The 20,915-nt window shown below is 48.7% G+C and overlaps 1 protein-coding gene across 2 annotated transcripts in view; it reads right to left on the reverse strand.

Moving 5' to 3' along the window:
* Positions 1-12,977: 12,977 nt before the first annotated feature.
* Positions 12,978-20,915, reverse strand: part of MKLN1 (muskelin 1) — a 124,350-nt gene continuing 116,412 nt past the window's right edge. For both annotated transcript variants that reach the window (XM_090041556.1, XM_090041557.1), the window contains 2 exons: positions 15,904-15,958; positions 12,978-14,208 (listed from right to left, as the gene is read on the reverse strand). In XM_090041556.1, coding sequence (XP_089897682.1) covers positions 14,087-14,208; positions 15,904-15,958 — 177 coding nt within the window. In that variant the 3' untranslated portion in view covers positions 12,978-14,086. The remainder of the gene's footprint in view (positions 14,209-15,903; positions 15,959-20,915) is intronic.

Raw genomic sequence — 20,915 nt, forward strand, 5'->3', positions numbered from 1 at the left:
TGAGCGTTCTTGGCTTGGTAATGGGCTGGAGGAGAGGGCAGCTTGCCTTCAGAGGGCCGTCGCTATGAATTGCCTTCATGCGCAGCCTGAACCACCTCACCAGTCCTCTCTCGTATCCCTTGGCTCAGGTTTCTTAACCTTGGAGCTCCCCACCTACCCGTCATGCTCGGGTCTGCTCCACTGCTCCCAATAACTGCAGCCGTGGCCACCCGTTCGGCCCAGGGCTGAGCTCCTCTCTCCCTCCTGATGACTTAGCCAATTCCCGACACCTGCAACGAGCCCCTTTCTGGGGCACGCTGCTGTGGTCCTACGTTTCAAAGGGCGCTGCAATGCCCCACCCAAGGATTCAGAGTCCATTTGCGGGAGGCACCTTAAAAAAAAAACAAAACCAGTGTTGTACGTTGTGACCTTTGCAAGTCCCCAGTTGGCTTCAGGCCTGAGCGCCTGCAATACTGACCTCTGCAACAGGGCTGGCGTGGGGTGGAGTTACTGATGGCTGCACGTACTCAAGCTGAGCATCGCAGGGCCAAACCAGGCAACCTTCTGGGAGATCCAAATGCTCCCAAAGTCTTCCACAGCTAATCTTGAAATGCCATATTTTCTCATATATGTCATGCATTTTTTCAGCTGTTGAAAATTTTAGCGCACACTGTACGTAAAAAATACCATAAGAACGGTTTTGGCTTGTTGCAAAGCAAAAGCAAAGTCTGCATGTGACTGGCAAGAAGCAGAAGAGAACAGAAAATCAGAGTACGCTTCACTCCCAGCTGCTGCTGCTGCTAAGTTAAGGAAGGATGTTCTCCTTCATTCTGCCTTTCAAGAACAAGGTACATATTTTATTTTGGAGCATGTTGTACACAAGAGAATACAGTGTCCTCTTCTCCGATCCAGGGGCACGGCAGCACCCTGCTCACCCCCCGAGTGCAGTTTCACAGGGAAAATAAGGGTTGGGAGGGACCTCAGAAGGTCACATCTAGTCCGACCTTTGTTCAAAGCAGCACTAGCCCCAACTCCATCATCCCAGCCAAGGCTCTGTCTAGCTGGATCTTAAAAACCCCCAAGGATGGAGATCCCACCACCTCCCTGGGTGACCTGTTCCAGTGCTTCACCGCCCTCCTAGCGAGAACATTCTTCCTAATATCCCACCTCAACTTCCCTTGCTGCAACTTGAGCCCATTGCTCCTTGCTCTGTTGTCTGCCCCCACTGAGGACAGCCCAGCTCCATCCCCTTTGCAGCCCCCCTGCAGGGAGGTGAAGGCTGCTTTTCAATCCCCCTCGGTCGTCTATTTTCCAGACTAAATAAGCCCAGACCCCTCAGCCCCTGAACCATTTTCGTTGCCTTCCACTGGACTCTCCAATTTGTCCACGCCCTTTCTGTAGCAGGGAGCCCAAAACTGGACCCAGGACTCCAGATGTGGCCTCCCCGGTGCTGCGTAGAGGGGCAGAATCGCTTTCCTCGCTCTGCTGGCAATGCTCCTACCCAGGCAGCTCAGTATACCATTAGGCTTCCTGGCAAAAAGGCCACACGTGGCCCTGCTCACTGCTACTCCCTGCGACTGATCAGAGCAGGCTTCACCTGCCCTCAAAGCCGCTCAAGAAACAAAGGTCTCACACCATGGCCAGCCCTGGGAGATGGCCGATGGTGGAGCCCAGCGGTCCCCTCATTTACGGTGTAATAGGTTGACCTGCCCCATCCACCTGTGGGGCTCTAGGAATAAGGCTCAACATGTGACCTGTGGTTCATAAGATCGCTAGTGCGGGAGCGCCCAGCTAGTGGCTGGGTCACTTGTGTGGGATGACCTGCTGCATGGTTTGCCCTCGCACACGGCACCTGCCTCCAGCCTCGGCGCTCTGCTCCGGCCACATCTGCTCTTGAAATACTAGAAATGAGGCGCGAAAGTGCAAAGACGTGTGGCCCTCCCCGGGATTAGGCACGTGTCAGCGACAGAAGCCACCACGTCACCAGAGCTTGAAACCCACTCCCCGTCGGGCCCCTCGTGGGGTTACACAGCTAGGACCAAGTGTCCATCTTCCACCCCCCAGCGCCCTCCCGATGGCCCAGCGCAACATGAACCATGCTTTGTCGCAAGGTGAAGCACTCAAACGTGGGGTGCCCAAGCCAAGAAGTGGAAGAGCTGGGAAGTGTCATCGGAGGGTATATGCAGGTGTGGGGAGGCAGGATGGGGGCTTCGACCAGAGCAAACCTATTCACAAGTTGGACTCGAATAGGTTGGGGGGGGGGGGGGGGGGAAATATTTGGAGGTCACAGGGGCAGCCTGGTTTCCAGGAAAAGGGGTCTACCTCCCCGACCTTTATCCAGGCAGCTCAGTGCTTAGGGGGACACGACCAGGATGAGAGAGACTTGAGTTTAATTCCCCACTTCCAGCCAAGGGCCGTTGCCTCTGCTCAGCGCCCGCTCCACGACCCCACCACTGACTTTTGATCTCTCAAGCGACGCACGGCTGACAGGTGGGGCTGAGGACCCACCTCAAGACTACCCGAGCTTTCTGGCTAAGAGGGACCGGATCCTACCCCTGCTCTGAGCCAGCGTGGGTTTGAACTCGGCAAAGCCCTCAACCACGACGGCTCCTCCAGTCCCACCCGTCACCTGTCCCCCGTTTTGCACAAAGTCTGACGTGAATCAAGCCTGGTGGCTGGGACACTCCGGCCTTTGGCTCTAGTGAATGCCTAATTATTTGTGTACCAAGTAGTACGATGAACGACAGCACCCAGGACACCCTATAAATCGAGGACAGAAATGCTTAGCCTGAGCAGGTAAGGAAACCCGAGTCTCCTACTTAGCTCAGCAAGTCCCCAGCTGCTGGGCGCTTAGACAAAAGAGGCTTGGCAGGATTCAATTTTTAAATCGGGAAACATTGACAAATGTGGATTTCATCTCTCCGACCAGCCAAAAAATACTTCCATTGTAAATCGAAATTTATAGAAAGGGGACGCAAGAAAAACGATGGCTGATAGTGTGTGACAATAGGGGAGCAGTCCTACAGGACTGGGCTGACTGCCATTTGGACTGCAACCCCCAGAAACCCCAGGGGACGGGGAACAAAGGCGGAGGAAGTGACAAAACCAACGAGGGAGCTACGAGGAAGCAAAGCCGGGACCAACCGCAGCTCTGCCGCCCACCTGGTGGCAGTCCTCCAGCAGCTACGCTTTTCATTAATAAAACTGCCTGCCCCCCATGCTCCTAATTTCCCGCAGCCCTGAAAACACATTTCAAAAATGACATAAACCCTTCAAAATAAACATTGATATTATCCACTGACAATAAAAAATGAAAATTGAATTCTGCCAAGCCTATGTATGTCCCAGCCAGAGCCGTGGCACAGATCCAGGTAACCGCCGCTAGCAGGAGGCAGGACACCTTCCCGAGCTCTTCCTGCAGCCTGTAAGCAAGTGACAGACTTGCCATTTCCTCCGAGGGAAACTTTAAGTTTAGACTTACCACGAACCAAAATTCACTGGTTCTCGCTCTCCCCTTGAGAGATGTTTAGGGATTTTTAATGAAAGCAGAGCTAGAACGGACATGAAGACACGCCGCCCCGTCTGGCTTACAAGCTTCCTTTTATTAATACAAAAACTGGATGATACACATTCTCTCCACAGGCGCATTCATACAGTGCAACTGTATTTTCATCAGATGCCCATTTGTTTGTTCAGTGATGCTGAGGCATCAACCCACCCAGGAATGACCTGTATTTTTGCCAAGGGCACTGGCCAGGGGAATTCGCATTGCAGACAGAGGGATGCTGTACAGCTGTGGGGCTGGGGTGGGAAGGGGCAATGTCCAGACACTGGACAATCCTTTTCAGTATCTGAGCATCCATCACCGTGCAACGTCCTGCAAGTTGCATCGGCTCAGCTCGAGTTGTCGGAACAGACTTCTACCTACTCATTAAAACCTCCAAGACACCCTGGTTCCCAAGGCTCCCGGATCCCCTGCAGCAAGGGCCCAAAGGCAACATTGCGCGTCCACCCAAAGGGAACGCAAGAGGCTTAAGGGCAGCCCTAGGTCGGTCTCACAGATGCATCTTGGCAGATCAGACGAGTAGAGGTGGACGTGCTGAGTTCAGGAAGTGGGGAAAGCTCATCTCTTGAAGCATTAAGCAGGGGCTACTTTCTGGAGCTATGCAGAAGGGGCAAGGGGAGGAGGAAAACAGCAGGGCTTCACTGCTAACGTGCTCTTGCAAATCTGGCCAGCAACAGAAATCTCACGGGGCTGCAGGAAGTGGTTCTCCACGTTTAACGGCAACTTAATCCAAGTACTCTCTTCCTGGGCCGCATCTTGCAAGCAGCAAGTCGACAAACCCTGCTCTGCCCCATGGAGCCAATGTGGCAACCAGAGAGCAAGCAAACATGCCTCCTGCAGCGGTGCGCTTGCGGCAGAGCGGACAGAGACGGCAAGAGCAGCGCGGTCACAGCTGGAAATCATTTCCGCTTGCCAGCAAAGCGAGTGCAGGCTGAGAGCTGGAAGGAGCACGTCCCTATAAACACCGGCTTTTCCCAGGTACAAGAGACACCGAGGTTGTCGCTTGAGGTTTCAAAGCTCATGTCTGCCCTGAAAAGAGGTGGCTCCAGGAGAAGGCAACATTAGCACCCTGCAGGGGTCTGGTGCTCAGCAGATAAAGGCAGTAATTGGTTCAGTCCCTGGGATGCCCTTGTATTGGGCTGCTATGTTTAAAATGAATTTTCTGTTGAGAAATACTTGCCACGGAGCAGTTTCAAATTCATGCTGATGCAGCTGTCCCAGGGGAGCAGTTTGGTGCACCTTCCCCTTGTTAAAAGTGATTCTTAAATTAACCCACTTTTTTTTTTTTTTTTTTTTAAAGGGAAAAAAAAAGATATGCCTGCGTGAAATATGAGCTTGGAGAGCCTGATTTCCCAAGCCTCCCAACGCAAAGAGCGTTGCCTAGGATAAATTTTCCAAGACAGCCGCTTCCGACTTGACTGCGAATTATGGTGTTGCACTTCAGTTCAGGACGATTTTCCGAGTGGGTGGTTTCACGCAGCTGGACCGAATGACTGCAGGGGGAAAATAAACGACCTCGCCTAGCGTTGTACATCAGTTTTCCTTTACTGCTGGTGTGGGAAGAAGTGCAGTCACAAGGCCCAAAATCTGGCCACAGCATATAAAAGAGAGGATAGCGTCAGTCCACCTAAGGAAGGGGATGGAAGTCAAAGGCTCCTGGCCTGTGGGAGGAAGACCCCTGGCCTCAGGGGAGGAAGAACCAGATATCATTATTTCCAGGATCTTTTTCCTACAGGCCAGGAGGCCTCTTGATAAAGCAGCCCCGCAGCCTGCCGCCTCCCTGCGCCAAGCAGAACAGAACAATTGACATTAAACCCAGAAAGCCAACTAACTCGCCTCTGGGAATATTAGTATCCATTAGACACAAAGTAAGGTTCCCTCCTAGTTTAGCAAATGAAATGTAGGCTCACAGCAGGGCTGGGATCTTTGCCGTGCCTTGGACAGGTAGCTGGCATGCTACAGCTGTTGCAAAAATGCACTCAGCACTTCAAAGACGAGTATGCTTGCACGTCTTGCCCTGGTGCTCACTTATACCCAGCGCCTGGATGGCAGGGAAGGGGATATTTTGGATGCCTGCTGTAGTGCCCTTTGCAAGTTATGCCTCATGCTTTCTAAGCAAGCAAATCAGCACCTGCAACAAGGTCCCCATATTCCTGAAGATTAAAAGACATCTACATGTTTTTGGACCATAAGAAAAGCTCTTCGCTTGCGATAGCTCAGGGGCTTTGGAGCCTGCTCAAACCACGGGGCAATTTGTTTTGTTCCTGGGGGTAGGATGCAAACAGCCAGCTGTGTCCTATGCGCGTCACCACGTCCACATGCCACCTGCTGCCGGCCAGTCCGAGCTCGTGACTCCGTGTCCTTTGTTCCTGGGGCCAGCCAGCTTCAGGGAAGCGTGACAATGCACAGAGATGCTTTTGCAATTGCTTTAGGAGGGGCGAAGACAGACTCTGCAGGGATGCGATGCAGAGAAGGGAGTGAAAGCCCTTCCAGAAAGGCCCCTTACCACGTCGTCATCAGCATCATACGTGGCGGCCAGCCATCATGCAGGACTAAATCATAGTCAAAGGGTGTGCCTCCATCTGTAGTGGGGGGAGTGAACGTGCATGTGCCCGTGCATCCATCCATGGGTCGGCTGCGTCTACTCTACAGCCCTCTCCCACTCAGACGTGGGGAACAGTGGTAGCTATTAAAACACCTCACCTTTATACTAGACACACAACCTTACACGGGCAGTCGTAAGACGCATCTGGACTTGGCCCAAAGGTTGGAGGCTGCTAGTCGAATCCAAGCGCCGTTCAGAGTTCAGCTCCCCCGGTCGGTAGGTCAGGAGAACCGGTGGAGGTCTCTTAGTTGCACAATACAGGTGAAAGCTAAAGACAGGCTTTGCTTCCACGACAAGGTGGGTGGTGGAGGCCTGATGCAGTGGTCATGGCACCTCCAGCACTGAGAAGGGAGCTGCTCACTGGGAAGCAACATTTCCAAAGCCAGCGCTGGTCAAAGACGCTCTCATGACAGCTCCGGACATGCAAGTCCCCAGCTGGCATCGGGTACAATGTACTGCCCAGTCCCATTCTGCATGTCTGATTGAAGCACCTGGGGGTGAGTGGGTTACTTCCCACTGTTCCTCCTGGCCCCTCTGCCAAGGACACAACCATGTGGAGCCAGCGCAGGTGTCTGTACGAGCGCAAGCTCCACGCAGAGCGGACACTAGTGATGGGGCCACTAGTGTCTTTCTAGGTTGGACTTGAATCTGTAAGCAGGGAGGTAAGGGGCTCCCTACCTTTTTGCTCAACTCCAGAGCTACTGCAATTAATGTGCCTTTGTAATGCATTTGTGACAGCAAATTCCTGTTTCTTTTCTCTGGCTCTGAGCTCTCAGGGTAACAGAACAAAAGGCTCCCAGACGAAAGGCTTCTTGCATGAAAACCGTGACAACTCGGCTACCTTTTTAGTGCAACCCTTTTCATGGGGACAGGTACATATGGGGCTCCTGGGTGTGTATAAACCAGGGATGGGCAATTATTTTGGGCAGAGGATCGCTTACCGAGTTTTGGCAAGCCATCAAGGGCTGCAAGATAGGCAGTCAGGGGCAGATAACGCATTTTCTAACGTTTTTAGGGACCCCATGGGCCGGATAGAACGGCCTGGCGGGCCACGTCCGGGCCCCGGGCCACATTTCGCCAACCCCTGGTATAAACACTGATGTATTCCTGGTTACCACGTGACCACCACACATCAATGAATGTTAATCTTCATCATTATTCACAGCTTTGATAGAAAATATGCCACTGCCAAGTCTAAGCCCAGTAAATAAACCACGTGCTTCTAACTGCTTCCCCACTTTCTCATGGAAAAGGAGCTCTCTCAAGTTCGGGATGCATGCAAAACTTCTGTCAACCGATCTAATCCTCCTTGGACTGAAGAACCCAAAGGCACCCATGATAAACAGATTTCCATACCAAGACAGGTTTAAAATAAAAAAATAAAATATTGCTCCAGCTGATTGATATTGAGAGCTTTTCCATGCTCATAGTAAAAAGGAGGCTGATCACAATTATAAAATATTGGCACAAGGCATTTCTATCATGGCCATCACTGTGCTGTGTCCATCTCCATTACGGTCGATTTCCAGCAAGGCAACTGAATGCTTCACTTCAAAAGCACCTTGTGAAAAGGATGCTTTTGAAGTGCACGGGGTGAAAATCACCTTGTTCAAATTTGCTGATGACACTAAGATGTGGGGTGATGTGGGCACACTAGACGGGAGGAATAGGCTGGAATTGGACCCAGACAGGTTACAGGGGCGGGCGGATGAGAACAGCATGGGATTCAACACCAACAAGTGCAAGGTGCTACACCTGGGGAGGAAGGACCAGCACCATACCTACAGGCTGGGGGACTCCTTTCTCGTCAGTACAGTGGCAGAAAAGGATCTTGGAGTCATCACTGATGCCAAGATGAACGTGGGCCGGCAGTGTGGGGATGCGGTCAGGAAGGCCAACCGCACCTTGTCATGTATCCACAGATGCATCTCGAGCAGGTCCGGGGAGGTGATCCTCCCCCTCTATGCGGCACTGGTCAGGCCACAGCTGGAGAACTGCGTCCAGGTCTGGGCGCCGCACTTCAGGAGGGATGTGGACAGCATGGAGAGGGTCCAGAGGAGGCCACTCGCATGATTGGAGGCAGCAGGGCAGGCCCTATGAGGAGAGGCTACGGGACCTGAACCTGTTCAGCCTCCACAAAAGAAGGCTGAGAGGGGACCTGGTGGCCATCTATAAACTTACCAGGGGAGACCAGCAGGGAATGGGAGAGTCCCTGTCCCTATCCCTGTCCCCCCGAGCACTACCAGGAGTAACTAGGAATAATGGCCACAAGTTGACTGAGAGTAGATTCAAGCTGGACATCAAGAGGCGCTACTTCAGTCAGGGCGGCTAGGATCTGAAACCAACTTCCAAGGGAAGTGGTGCTGGCTCTACCCTGGGAGTCTTCAAAAGGAGGTTAGACAGACACCTTGCCGGGGTCGTTTGACCCCAGTACTCTTTCCTGCCATGGCAGGGATGGGTCTTGATGGTTTGCTTCCAACCCAACCAACTATGAAACTATGAAAACTGAAATCTGGGTTTGGAATTTGCTGTCAGGACCTCAGGAAGAGCCAAACTCGCACCCTCAACTCAGAACCAACTGTAAGGTAATGGGCTGGAATAGAAAATCTGTACTGCAATTTAAATTTTGCATCCCGGGTATCTCCATTTCATACGTGACTAATCATTTGCGATTCATCCAGAACCACCTTATACAATTAATCGCTTATGCATCTCAGTACAAGAGGAGTTAAAAAAAAAAAAAAAAATTAAAAAAATCTTAGCCTCCTCTAAAGCTATGTTGCATGAGATCTCTATAGGACGGCCACCGTCTTCCCCCCTAATGAAATGCTTGCTGCATCCTGGGACTGTCTACAGCGACAGAGTTCTTCTGTTACCTCCTTTTAGTATGAACGTGGCTTGTTTTAATTTTGTGGCTGGTACATGGGATGCTTTTAATGTTACAGCTGAGCAACACACATCCAAGGGGTAATTTTGGAAATGTTACCATGACTCAATGTATCGTGCCCCAACCCCAATGCCTCTGAAGAGCAGGCTTCGATGGTAGGACAGGTCAACCCCCCTCTTAAAGGGCTTGCTTACATATGGAAACCAATCGCAGAAAATGTGGGCTGGATGGGACCTCAGGAGGTCACATCTAGTCCAACCGGCTGCTCAAAGCAGGACTATCCCCATCCAGATCTTTCCAGCCAAAGCTTTGTCTATCTGGGTCTTAAAAACCTCCAAGGATGGAGACTCCCCCACCACCTCTCTGTGTAACCTGGCCTGGCGCTATCAGAATACTCCAGCTCCTCGTACAGACAGTAATTACAGAAGAGCGTGCATTCAAAGCAGAGGAATTATTCTGGAATAAGAATTCATTCTGGGGAAATGCAATTCATATGGGAGGCTTTTAACACATTTAGTTCAATTATAAGTTTACTCCTTGTTACTATTCAGCAGCGTGCGCACAAGCACCGACTGTGATATATGCCCATCTGTGTGGTACTGTCACCCAGTTAAGAGTCACATCTGTAAATCGTGACACGTTCCCCATAAGTAACTCTTGAAAGATAAAGCAGTCACAAAGGCAAGCTGCTACGCTGGATTCGAATCTGAGCAGCTCAAGGCTACTTGGGTTTTTCTTGGGGGGTTTTGCCCCATAGAAGAAACTACAAACTCTCAAACACGCACCCAACTCGTATCCTTCAACAACTGGCTCCACGGAGCACGTTTCCACACGTGGGATTACACATCCTTGTGACCTGTTAAAAATCAAGAGCTACCGAACAGAAGAGATGTGACAATAGCTGCAAAAGAAGAGCTCCTTTACTGTAATTCATTCCGCGAAACTAGTTTTAAAGTATATATAGCTTAATTATACTCTGCTCAGCCGTATTCACAGCAGCGAAGTCTCTGACAACAGGAATCATCTCCACAAGCTATTCTGCGCTCAGAGAAAAATGCACCAAGAATAGATGCGACCTTCGTGTCACAGCCAAACCTATTCTCAAAAGAAAAAGCCACTGCACTGTTTTCTTCCAGAGTGACATCGTCAAGGCAGATCTACCCGTGAGCTGACCTCGAGGGTTTGAGGAAGTTATTTGTAAAGTCGCTGGCCTCATTCGCTTTTCAAAGTAAAAATGCTTCAAAACAAATCTGAAAGACAATTCCTTAGCTGGATATCTGCAGCCTTACACAGGAGCCGTAGCCACCCAAAGCAGCAAAAAACAAACCAACCACAGGCTGCCTGATGACCAGCTTCACGGAAAAACCCAGTTGCCATCTACCTAAATTCGCAGCATACAGGGTGATGTGCACAGGGTTGATGAGCAAAACCAGCGTGCTTCCAGATGACATTGCCACCTCTTACCATGCTCAGCAAGGAGTGCAAGTCACATTTGCCACCACCTAGTACTTGCAGAATAGACCAGCTGTGACAACGCCACGTGCTTGTGCTCCGAGATCTGCCCGTCTTCAGGCCTGGAGGACGAAGCACTAAGAAGTTACTAAGGTAGTTGGCAATCAGGACTCGTAGTAGAGAGGATATAGCTTATTAGACCAACAAGATTTTTGCAAAATCAACCAAGGTGGTTGATTTTGCATTTAGCACACAACTCCTGTGCTCCAGTGAGTGCTCAATGCGGCAATTGTATAAGCCTCTTTTGATGTGGCCTGCTCCAAATAAAAGCAGCCTTTTCTCTTTGGGGGCTTCCATGTCTCTGTAACAGAGGTAATAAATCCTTGAAACAACACTAAAAGCTTAAAACTTAACAGCTTCTCACATAGTACAACCCCACAATCTGGTTCCAGTGAACCGTGTTCTTCCAAACTCGGCGCATTACAGGCCGGTTTGATACTTGCTTCTCAGCTCGGCAGGAGATGTAGTGTGCACCAGGATAAGGAGTGGATGCATTTCCCTTTAAGGAGGCAAAGCCACAGGAAGAATGCACTTTGGATTAACGCGGCTGGCCACAGGGTGCCCCTGTTGCACCACAAATACACAGCTTCAAACGCTGTTACTAGGCCAGGCTGTAAACCAAGACAAGTTCTTAAAAGAGGACAGGATTGAAGGAAATTACAGCTGATTTGGCACCAGCTGGGAGCTCTAAGTTACATTTCTGGGGAGAGCAGAGCAGCCAAGATATGCCAATATTTGATATTCTTGGTAAGCTGTCATTAGCTATAGATAAGAGCCAGGATCATCCGGTGCGGGTGAGAAAGCGCTAGGCTGGAAAGTATAAACACTCTGCTCTTAGACCTGTACTTCATGTGTACTAAGCAACATACAGTGTAGGTCAGGTCTGAAAGCCGACTTCAAAGTGCATGGGCACCCACAAAATCAAGCAGCCCATGATTCGGCATACGACCATGTACCATATGCTTTTCGAGAGGTATAACTGGAAATTTTACCATTAGTGTTTCTCAGAGAAGACTCCTCTTACAGGAACCTCCATGCACTGACCTGCCTGCTCCCCAGTTAGGTTTGCAAAACTTCCCCATCAGGTAGAAGAGAGAAGAACCATCGTTTGGAGTCTGTATGTGGCACAGCACACCATGAGACAGTCAGTACCATTACTACCCCACAAAATATCTGGTTTCCTTATTAAACCCTCTCACTCTCCTGCTTGCTACTTAGTTGTGGTGTTTCACTCCAGTGCAACCTTTATTTAAATCAAATCATTTCAGAACAAAAAGCCGTCTTGTTACAGAGAGGAGGAAGGACTAGTGTTTGGGGGAAACCGCTGAAAAAGCTGCAAGAGAAAACCCAAAGCTTCATCTGGTTGGAGCTGCGAACAAGTTTGCTTCTGTGAACAGAATGAGTAATCAGCCCATGAGCTCAAAGAGAAAGAGCACATAGCACTGCAACCTGAAGTATTGAAAGACTGCGAAATTTTGCTTGGTTATATCAAAAGCGCTTGACCCAGAGCCAACTGAAGCAAGAGACAACTCCATCGCTAATTCTTTTTCTGCATTAGCACCATTCAGATGCAAATCCATACGGTTTAACACTATTTTAGCCAGCTAGCAAAGAGCCTGTGGATACAACATGAAATAAAACTGGTCAGTGACGTGGCACTTTCATGTTACTGGGGCAAAAAATAGTTACCAATTTCTTTCTTGGAGATGCCTGAAGATATTGCACTGACTAAGCTGAACACTCTCTTGATTTTTCTGCAAACATTATTATTCATTAGACTACCTACAACATGCTCAGCAGCCTACGATACCAGAAACTTCAAAAAAAAGTCTATTATTTTTGCTCAAGATGAAAAAGTCTGATTACTTTATTTTTGGGTTTTTATGAGGGATTTTAAGCCAAGTCCACACTCTTGGGTACTATTCATTTTGGACAAATTAAAAGCCCAAGAAGCTAAATAAAGACATTTTTCTATTGATATCCAACGTACCAAAATAAACCGTGTTCGAAAGAGGGGAGAACTGATTTGAATGAAAGCACACAGACACTAGAGCTTTGAAAAAAATATACTTCATTATCGTTTCTTTTTATTTAAAGAGTCCAATCCATCTCTTGCACACACACAAGACTTCTGGCGAGTTCAACAGTAGTCAGCCGTAGGGAATGCAAGTATCCTGCCCTGTGAAGTTTTGGCTCTCTAGACATGAAGCTGTGCGGTCTTCATATAACTTTCAACACCCCATTTATTCTACGTGCTTGCTGGCACTCTAGTATTTGCTAGTGCTAGGCACATGTGTCCTTCACCACACACTACTGACCTTGTGTGGCACCAGATCTTTAGCCCTAAAGGATGTTTTCTGCAAGGGAGGAAATAAAGTCCAACTTCCCATACATATGTATCAGCTTATTTTTAATGGAATTGTTTCTGCCAAAAAAAAAAAAAAAAAAAAACTCTCTTCCCCTGCATTTAAACGATAGGTTGAAGATGCATTTAAAAGTTGAATGAGCTGTGCTACATAGGACAAAGACAAGCGGTTGGAACAAGCCTCGCTGAGTTACACACTCACAAATCTATGCGGTGAGCTAACAGGTTTGTAAATCTAGATATCATCTGCCTCAGAAAGCGGGGTGCCCGAAACAGAGGGCTGCAGATTTTCAGCCTGTGCACAGAGGATATGGAAGACCCGATTCTGCAGAACTCGAAAAGGAACCTGCAAAAGTTTCTCCTCAGCGCATCACAGGAGAGATACAGACATAAAACTACCCCTGAAACAGGCTTCTGCAGGCACCTCCTGCCCTCACTCTCTAAAGGTTTCTCTGAGGTTCAGACTTGACTACCAGCTCTAAATAGGCAGCTTCGGAGAACGGAAGCCAGGCTTTTACAGCAGCACCAACTAAATATTTTTGTTCACGCTTTATATCCAATCCAAATTACACACGAGCATCAATCGGTTTCTCAAACTATAAAAAAGGATGGCAACATTGTAACATATGTTTCCTCTTCACATGGTACACTGCAATTACAAAACGCAAGTCAGGAAAGACGGACATTACCTTAACATACACCAGCATCCTGCGGCCAAGTTACACAATTGTGGCGAATGAAGCTAGTAGGGCAAAGCAAGATGTTGGGACTAGTTACAATAAGCAGGGGCAAAAGAGCCAAGAAACCCAAAGTGAAACCAACTGTAGTGAGCTGCAAAGAGCCTGTAAAATTTCCATGTTTTCCTTTACAAGCGAAGAGGATGACTGCATGACTGATTTTTCTTCTTCTTCTCTTTCCATTTGCTAACTCTTGAAAGTCAAAGTCAGAAAAAAAAAAATAAATATATTTAGTTGGAAGTAGATCAGTTACATTTTATTAGCCTAATCCAACAAGGGAAAACCTCAGGGATTCACTGAAACAAATAGAAAGCCCCTTTCAAAGACCCAGGGGTTGCTATATTACTTCAGCCCAGCAGTCCATCAATGCAGTAAAAAAATTAAAATACTGAAAATGGATGCTTTTTCCTTTTCCATGTGTCCAGTGATTGCTCTGCTACAGTGTGATGAGGTCTACCAGGTTGCCCTTAGGAGGCGTCATGTTGTCAGGAAAGAAATTTACTAGTGTATCAAAGAGCTGAGTTCTTTGCGCGTATGTATGGTCAACGTCTGAAAATCCTGGGGAAGGAAAGAAAGAGGGGGTGGGGGGGAACAAGACAGTTAATTTTAAAGATTACATAAACCAAGCACAAAAATGCCCCCCTGGTATACACATTAGAATTTGTAGTCCTTAATCCTCTTTTTTCCTTTTAAAAAAAAAAGGTGCATATCCTTGCATCCAGTTGTAACCAAAATGATTCCCCAACCACTGCTCCATTCATCAGGGCTCAGCCCACACCCAAAATGTCACACTATCATGATCCTGTTCCATTCCTCAATTACCCATTGCTGCTGAAGACTGGTCTGTATGCGCAGATCTAGGGTTTTGAAAAGAGCTAAACACTTTCTGCACGACTGTTAAATGGAAGAGACCATGAGTAGCTAACAGAGAGCAAAAGGACAGCTTGATTAGTGGAACATCAAGACCATTCAACAGGAGAAAGGGTCATTAAAATCCGTGGAGTGAAGAGCAGGAACCAGGTAGATTATAATGAGCAATGAAGGCAATTGTCTCCATCAGCACTGTCGGAATAGAAATGCCACGGCTGCTGGACAGATGGATTTAGACTTTGGATGAAGCGGAGATCAAATCAGTTGTGTGGGACATGCCCACACAACTGCAACCCCCCTGGCTCTGCTCCTGCTGGACTTCACCCTTCCCTCCACAAAGCTGCTGGAGAGAAGAAAATGAAAAGAAGCAACAGCCATCTTACAGCTGCTCTCCGATTCTGTTTGGGGCAGAATATTCAGCTTCCTTGCTTAAGACACTCCTCAATTTTGGAAGGCTTATTTTTTAGGAGAAGGTGCATGTAGTATGTGAATAAATATGGTTTTTTCTTAACTATTTAATGAAGGATACTGGAATACAGTGTTACCCAATTAACAAGTCAGAGGGCATCTAAACAGTCTTAATGGACAATGAAGAGACTTTAAAACTGAAATATTTTGTTTGAAAAAAAGATAAAAAAAGCACAAAAAGGAAAACGATTTGCTAAGATGCCATATGTTGGTTCTTTCACGTGTCAAACACATCCTCTTTAGAAGAATACTTCATTCTGTGGCACAGTTACTAGAAAAATATTAGAGGGGATCATTTCTGAGCATCACTGTGGTATAGAGGCCAATTCATCTTTTTATGTTGTAGCATCAAAACGGGGAAAAATGAACGTCTGGCTTCAAGAGGTTTTTATCTTACGGGTTTGGTTCAGAGTGCCTCTTTCCGGAAGTACACACTATTGTTTTCCTCATTCTTGACATCCTGCCCAAAGAGCCAGTGTTACAAAGAACAGACTGAACCAAACTGTTCTCGAGGCATTCAACAATGCTCACAGCAAACAGACTCGTAACCATGTTGCTGGATTCCAAAGTGACATGAGTTACATTATTTTGAGCAAGGCTTCTGCAAATCTGGATAAACAGGATAGCATCTGATGTTACAGGAGCTGAAAAATGATCCACGGAGACGTGCATTTAAAACCACTGGTGACTGATGTTTTTCAAAGCGGGCTTGAGGCAGTGAGCAGTGGTGATCAGAAACATTCCTTCTACAGTATCTAACAGTGCTTCGTACACGTAGAGATTAAGAGACCTACCACTTGGATGTGGCCTATAAATACTTGACTTCAACTGCAGAAGCAGAAACGCAACAATAATTAACCTAAATGCAGTAAGCGGCTAGCACAATTCATTTCTCAGGTTCATTATAATACTCACCAAGAGTAGTGAAATCTGAGCCAGATTTGAACAATGCTGAAGCAAGAAGCTGAAACTGTGAAGAAAAAGAAACCAGAGTTACCCCACTGCTTACAGGAGATGCACAATACTTTCTTAAAACCTCAAATAACATTAAAGGTGCCCTGGACTGGGTTTACTTAGTGCTGTTGTCATTTAGATGTATGAAACACCGGTTCTCTTAATTAATAGGGGCAGTCGTGCAGGATTTTGCAATTACATTCCCTGCCAGTGTAACAGGACACAATTTCAGATGGGTCATCAGCTGCTTGCTTTTTCCTTGGCATTTAAATGCATTTAAGCAAGTTTGGTGTGAATATTGCAAGAGCTCAGATTCTACTTATCCACAAAGGCGGCACGTCACAGGAAAAGGCCATGGTCATCTCCATCAAACTGCCTCATCACGTCTTGCAGTGACCCCACTGGAGGTATGAACGTGGCATACAAGTCTCTGGGACTATTCAACCAAGCAGCTTGCCAATGGAGATAAACTTTGGGGTGGTCTCCGCAACCCAAGCATTTGGGAGTTTGTTAAAAATCTCAAGTGGGAAAACTGAGATTCACAAGGGGAAATGCAAGTGGGTTTTTAAAAAAGTTCCAGCCGTCTTAAAGACTAATAACGCCCACTTTCACATCCAGATTCTTTGAATGGTGGCTAGCAGCTAAAAGCAGCCACTGCCTCATGTTTCTTGGCCAATAGAAAGTGCAATTATTAGAAATTTAGCGCTTAATGCGTCTGCCACTCGAGTTAACAGAGTAACTGATACAATACTGGGCTGTGGCCCTCTATGAGGCTTGTAGCAGAAGGGCATGAAAGGACACTTTGCCGGGGGGGGGGCGGGGCAGTCATTTCTGGAGAGCAGAGGAAGACTGAGGCCCAGGAGCCCTGAGGTCCGTTCCTGACTCCAGAAAGCAGCGTGTCCTAGCAGCATCCTTCCTCTTCCTCGAAGACTTGACCTCTTCTGGTCCACCTCTGCCCCATCTTTCCCAGTCCCCTTCTCACTGCCTACCTGTCTCCGGTCTCCACACCTCTGGCTTCCTCATCTGTCTCCTCATCCAGCCAGGCCCTGCACCCACCTCGATCTCTCTCCTCTTTCCCACACTTACTGTCGAGTCTCCTTGTATAGCAGCCCCACTCTACCTTCCCTTCTCCAGCAAACTGTCCCCCATCAGCCCCAGTTCCTCAGGTCTCAATCATCCTGCAATCAGTCTCTTTCCCCTGCTCTTTCGAGACCCCCAGTTGCAAGTCTCCCTCTCCAACCAAGCCCTGCCCCAGTCCTGACTCTGTCCCAGTTCCACTGCCTTGCCACCCCATGCTTAGTCATCTCCCCTGTGCCACCACCCTTTTCCCCCACTAATTTTGATCCTAATACAATCTCTTAGTCTGGAGAGTCTCAACCTCTGGACCCCCAACGTCTCACTGAATATCAGCATTTCCCATCCCAGCCAAACGACTTCCAGCTACTGCCCCAGTCTCCTCCCCTGGGACTCTCCCCTTCACTCATACAATCCAGTCCCAGTCTATCCCTGTCTCTCTTTCACCTGGTCTTTGTCTTCTCTGCATTTGAAACATACAGCTCTCCCCACCTTGCCAGCAGAGGACCATGAGCCAACAAGGGCCCTGGGCCTGGAGCCACCAATACTGGGAAAGTCAAGCTCTGGCTTGCAGCTCGGGACTGAAAGGACACGCTTCGTTGCTTTGCAGAGATGGCGTATAAATGGTCAAGTCACATATGGAGGGATTGGGAGGGCGGGGTGAGGAGGCTCCAGCAAACGTTCACAGCCAAGACAGATCCTTGGCTTGTAGCATGGAGAATCTCAGAAGTCTGCACATGTGCAAACTGATTGTGTTTTCAAATGCTTCTTGACCAAATTTGGGCAGATTTTCATGAGGAGAGAAAAAAAAAAAAAGGCATGTCCCTGACAACGGCAACGGCCCTGTCAAATGTTGGTTCCTTGCTCCAAAGCAGTAGGGGCCGAAATAGCCCCACACCCTCCCCTGACGTCCACTCCTGCCCCCTGCCCAACTCTGCTGCTCTGCTTTCTGCTCCCCAACCCAATCTGCTGCTCTAGCTTTTGCCCTGGGCTCTCTGCCCAATTTGCTGCTTCACTTTTTGCTTCCTCTCCCATCTGCTGCTTTGCTGCCTGTCCTCTTCTCTATGTGCCATGCAGAAGCTGCCCATGGCACTTGTGCTACAGACTGGCCACCCCTGCTCTAGCACATGTAGGAGCTAGAGATTTCCAAACCAAGGGCAATCTGAATTTAATGTGTTCATGTGATGGTTTACCCTAGCCTTGGCCTCAGAAATAACTGCACTGCTCTGACTGAAGTTTTCCAAAAGATGAAGTCTTAGGCAAATCCCTGATGAGCCTAGGGAATTTACATCCTTGGAAATTTTTAAGAGCAGGCCAGACAGACATGTGGCTGGGATGATTTAGGCAGGGATGATCCTGTCCTGAGCAGGACCTATTATCCTATGATCCCTTCCGGTGGTATGCTAAGGGCTAAAAGATCTGAAGTTTGGCATAATTATTAGCAACTCAAAATCAGAAGCCCCTACAAAATGCAAGGCAAGTGTTGTGGGCAGTACCTCCATTTACCCTGCAATTCAACACACCCCTGTAAGTCCCACAGGAAAGTTTCCCTACACTACCGATTCTCAACCAAGATGCCTGGAGATCTTTTCAGGGCTGCCACGCAACGTTAGCAGCGTTAGGTGTACAAACATGACGAACAAGATAAGAGCACAGATTTCAAACGGGAATTCACAGCGTTAAAAACATTCAGACCCATTGTGGGCTTCCCAAGTTCTCTACAGCAAAAGAATTGTTCTACGGTTTTTCTGTAGTCAGAGCCTGAGTGAAAGCCAAGAGCTGGCATTTTTCAAGGGGTGCCTCGAGCCTAAAAAGATTCTAGACTACTGCTCCTCTTCCTCCTCTCTTCTGAGACTAACTTACCTGGAATTTATACTTCTAGCTCAAACCTATTTACAGAGTTACTATGCATTGCCACTTGAGTTCTTGCACTTGATGGCGTCTGGCCTCCATTCATCAGTAGGTATTTTTCTGTCCTTTGCATTTGCTCTAGCCTTCCATTAACCTTTCAGGAGCTACGATGCTCTAAGCGTAGTAGCTACAGCTCAAGGACATGATGCCGCTGCAGTTTTACATGTGATCACTGTTAATAATGTTAGGTTTTTCTTCCAATAGTGTCGTATAAAAGCTCATATTTAGTTGTTATTTTTACCATGCTGGGGACTTTCAGTTTCTGTTTCAGGATATACCATATTTACTCAAATGGTTATTTCCCAGCACTCCCCGCCCCCAGCATGGGGGAAAAAAAGCCCCTCCCAGATACACTCGGTCTTTCATTAAATTACTGCCAAAAGCAGCATGTGATCAGTAATGGAAACCAACTATGATGCTGATTAAATGCAGGCAAAATTCAGCATGACTATAAACACACTAGTGAATTGCCAGTGAAGAATGACAGGGGTGGGGAAGGTTAGTAACTCTACCCTGCCCCCCGCCCCCGCCTCCCAGGAGCAGGGCGGTGAGACTTGCCCCGACGTCCCCTCCATTCCCGTCTGCCAGCACCCTGCGCCACAGCCACCTCCACTAGCTAACCTATTTAATGACTTCTTTGCCTCCATTTTCCTGATCAGCCCCCCACCGGGCCCCCCTCAGGCCCCAGGGGAGGCGCACCCAGGCCAAGGGTCAAGGAGGATCTAGTCAGGGAATGTCTGGAGGGACTGCATGTATTTAAATCAGCTGGTCTGGACAATCTCCACCCCCGGGTGCTGAGGGAATTGGCTGCGGTCACTGCAGGACCCCTGGCATGGCTGTACGAGCACCCGTGGTGCTCTGGTGTGGTGCCGGAGGACTAGAAGAAGGCCAGTGTCGTTCCCATCTTCAAAAAGGGGAGGAAGGAGGACCCAGGGAACTATAGGCCAGTTAGACTTACCTCGATCCTGGGCAAGCTTTTGGAGAGAGTTATCCTGGCACCTGTGGGTTCATTAGTGGCAGGTCCTGTCAGACCAACCTGGTGGCGTCTACGACCAGGTCACCAAATCCTTTAGACGTAGGGGTAGCAGTGGACATCGTCTTCCTGGACTTTCGGAAAGCCTTTGACACCATGTCTCACCCCCTTCTCATTAAGAAACTGGGGGACTGTGGTGTCGATACCCACACAGTCAGATGTGTCAGCACCTGGCTGGAGGGCCGCACCCAGAGAGCGGTGGTGGATGGGTCATGTTCGACCCGGAGGGATGTGGGCAGTGGGGTCCCGCAGGGCTCGGTCCTTGGGCCCGCACTGCTCAACATCTTCATCAGCGACTTGGACGAGGGGGTAAAAAGCACCCTACTCAAATTTGCTGATGACACTAAGATGTGGGGGGATGTGCATGGTAGAAGGGAAGAATAGGCTGCAATCGGACCTAGACAGGTTACAGGGGTAGGAACAGGATGGGATTCAACACTGACAAGTGCAAGGTGCTACACCTGGGGAGGAAGAGCCAGCACCATACCTACAGGCTGGGGAACTCCCTTCTCCTCAGTGCAGAGGCAGAAAAGGATCTGGGAATCATCACTGATGCCAAGACGAACATGGGCCGGCAGTGCGGGGATGCGATCAGGAAGGCCAACCGCACCTTGTCATGTATCCACAGATGCATCTCGAGCAGGTCCAAGGAGATAATACTGCGTCCAGTTCTGGGCACCGCACTTCAAGAGGGATGTGGACAACATAGAGAGCGTCCAGAGGGCCACCCGCATGATCTGGGGACAGCAGGGCAGGGCAGGGCAGCAGGCAGGCCCTACGAGGAGAGGCAACGGGACCTGAACCTGTTCAGCCTCCACAAGAGAAGGCTGAGGGGGATCTAGTGGGCTGTTACAGACTAGTCAGGGGGGACCAGCAGGCGTTGGGGGAGTCCCTGTTCCCCCGAGCATGACCAGGAATGACTAGAAATAACGGTCACAAGCTGGCAGAAGGTAGT

Source organism: Crocodylus siamensis, chromosome 4 (genome assembly GCF_052110815.1).
Source record: "Crocodylus siamensis isolate JL-2025a chromosome 4, ASM5211081v1, whole genome shotgun sequence".
In the NCBI taxonomy this organism is placed as follows: Eukaryota; Metazoa; Chordata; order Crocodylia; family Crocodylidae; genus Crocodylus; species Crocodylus siamensis.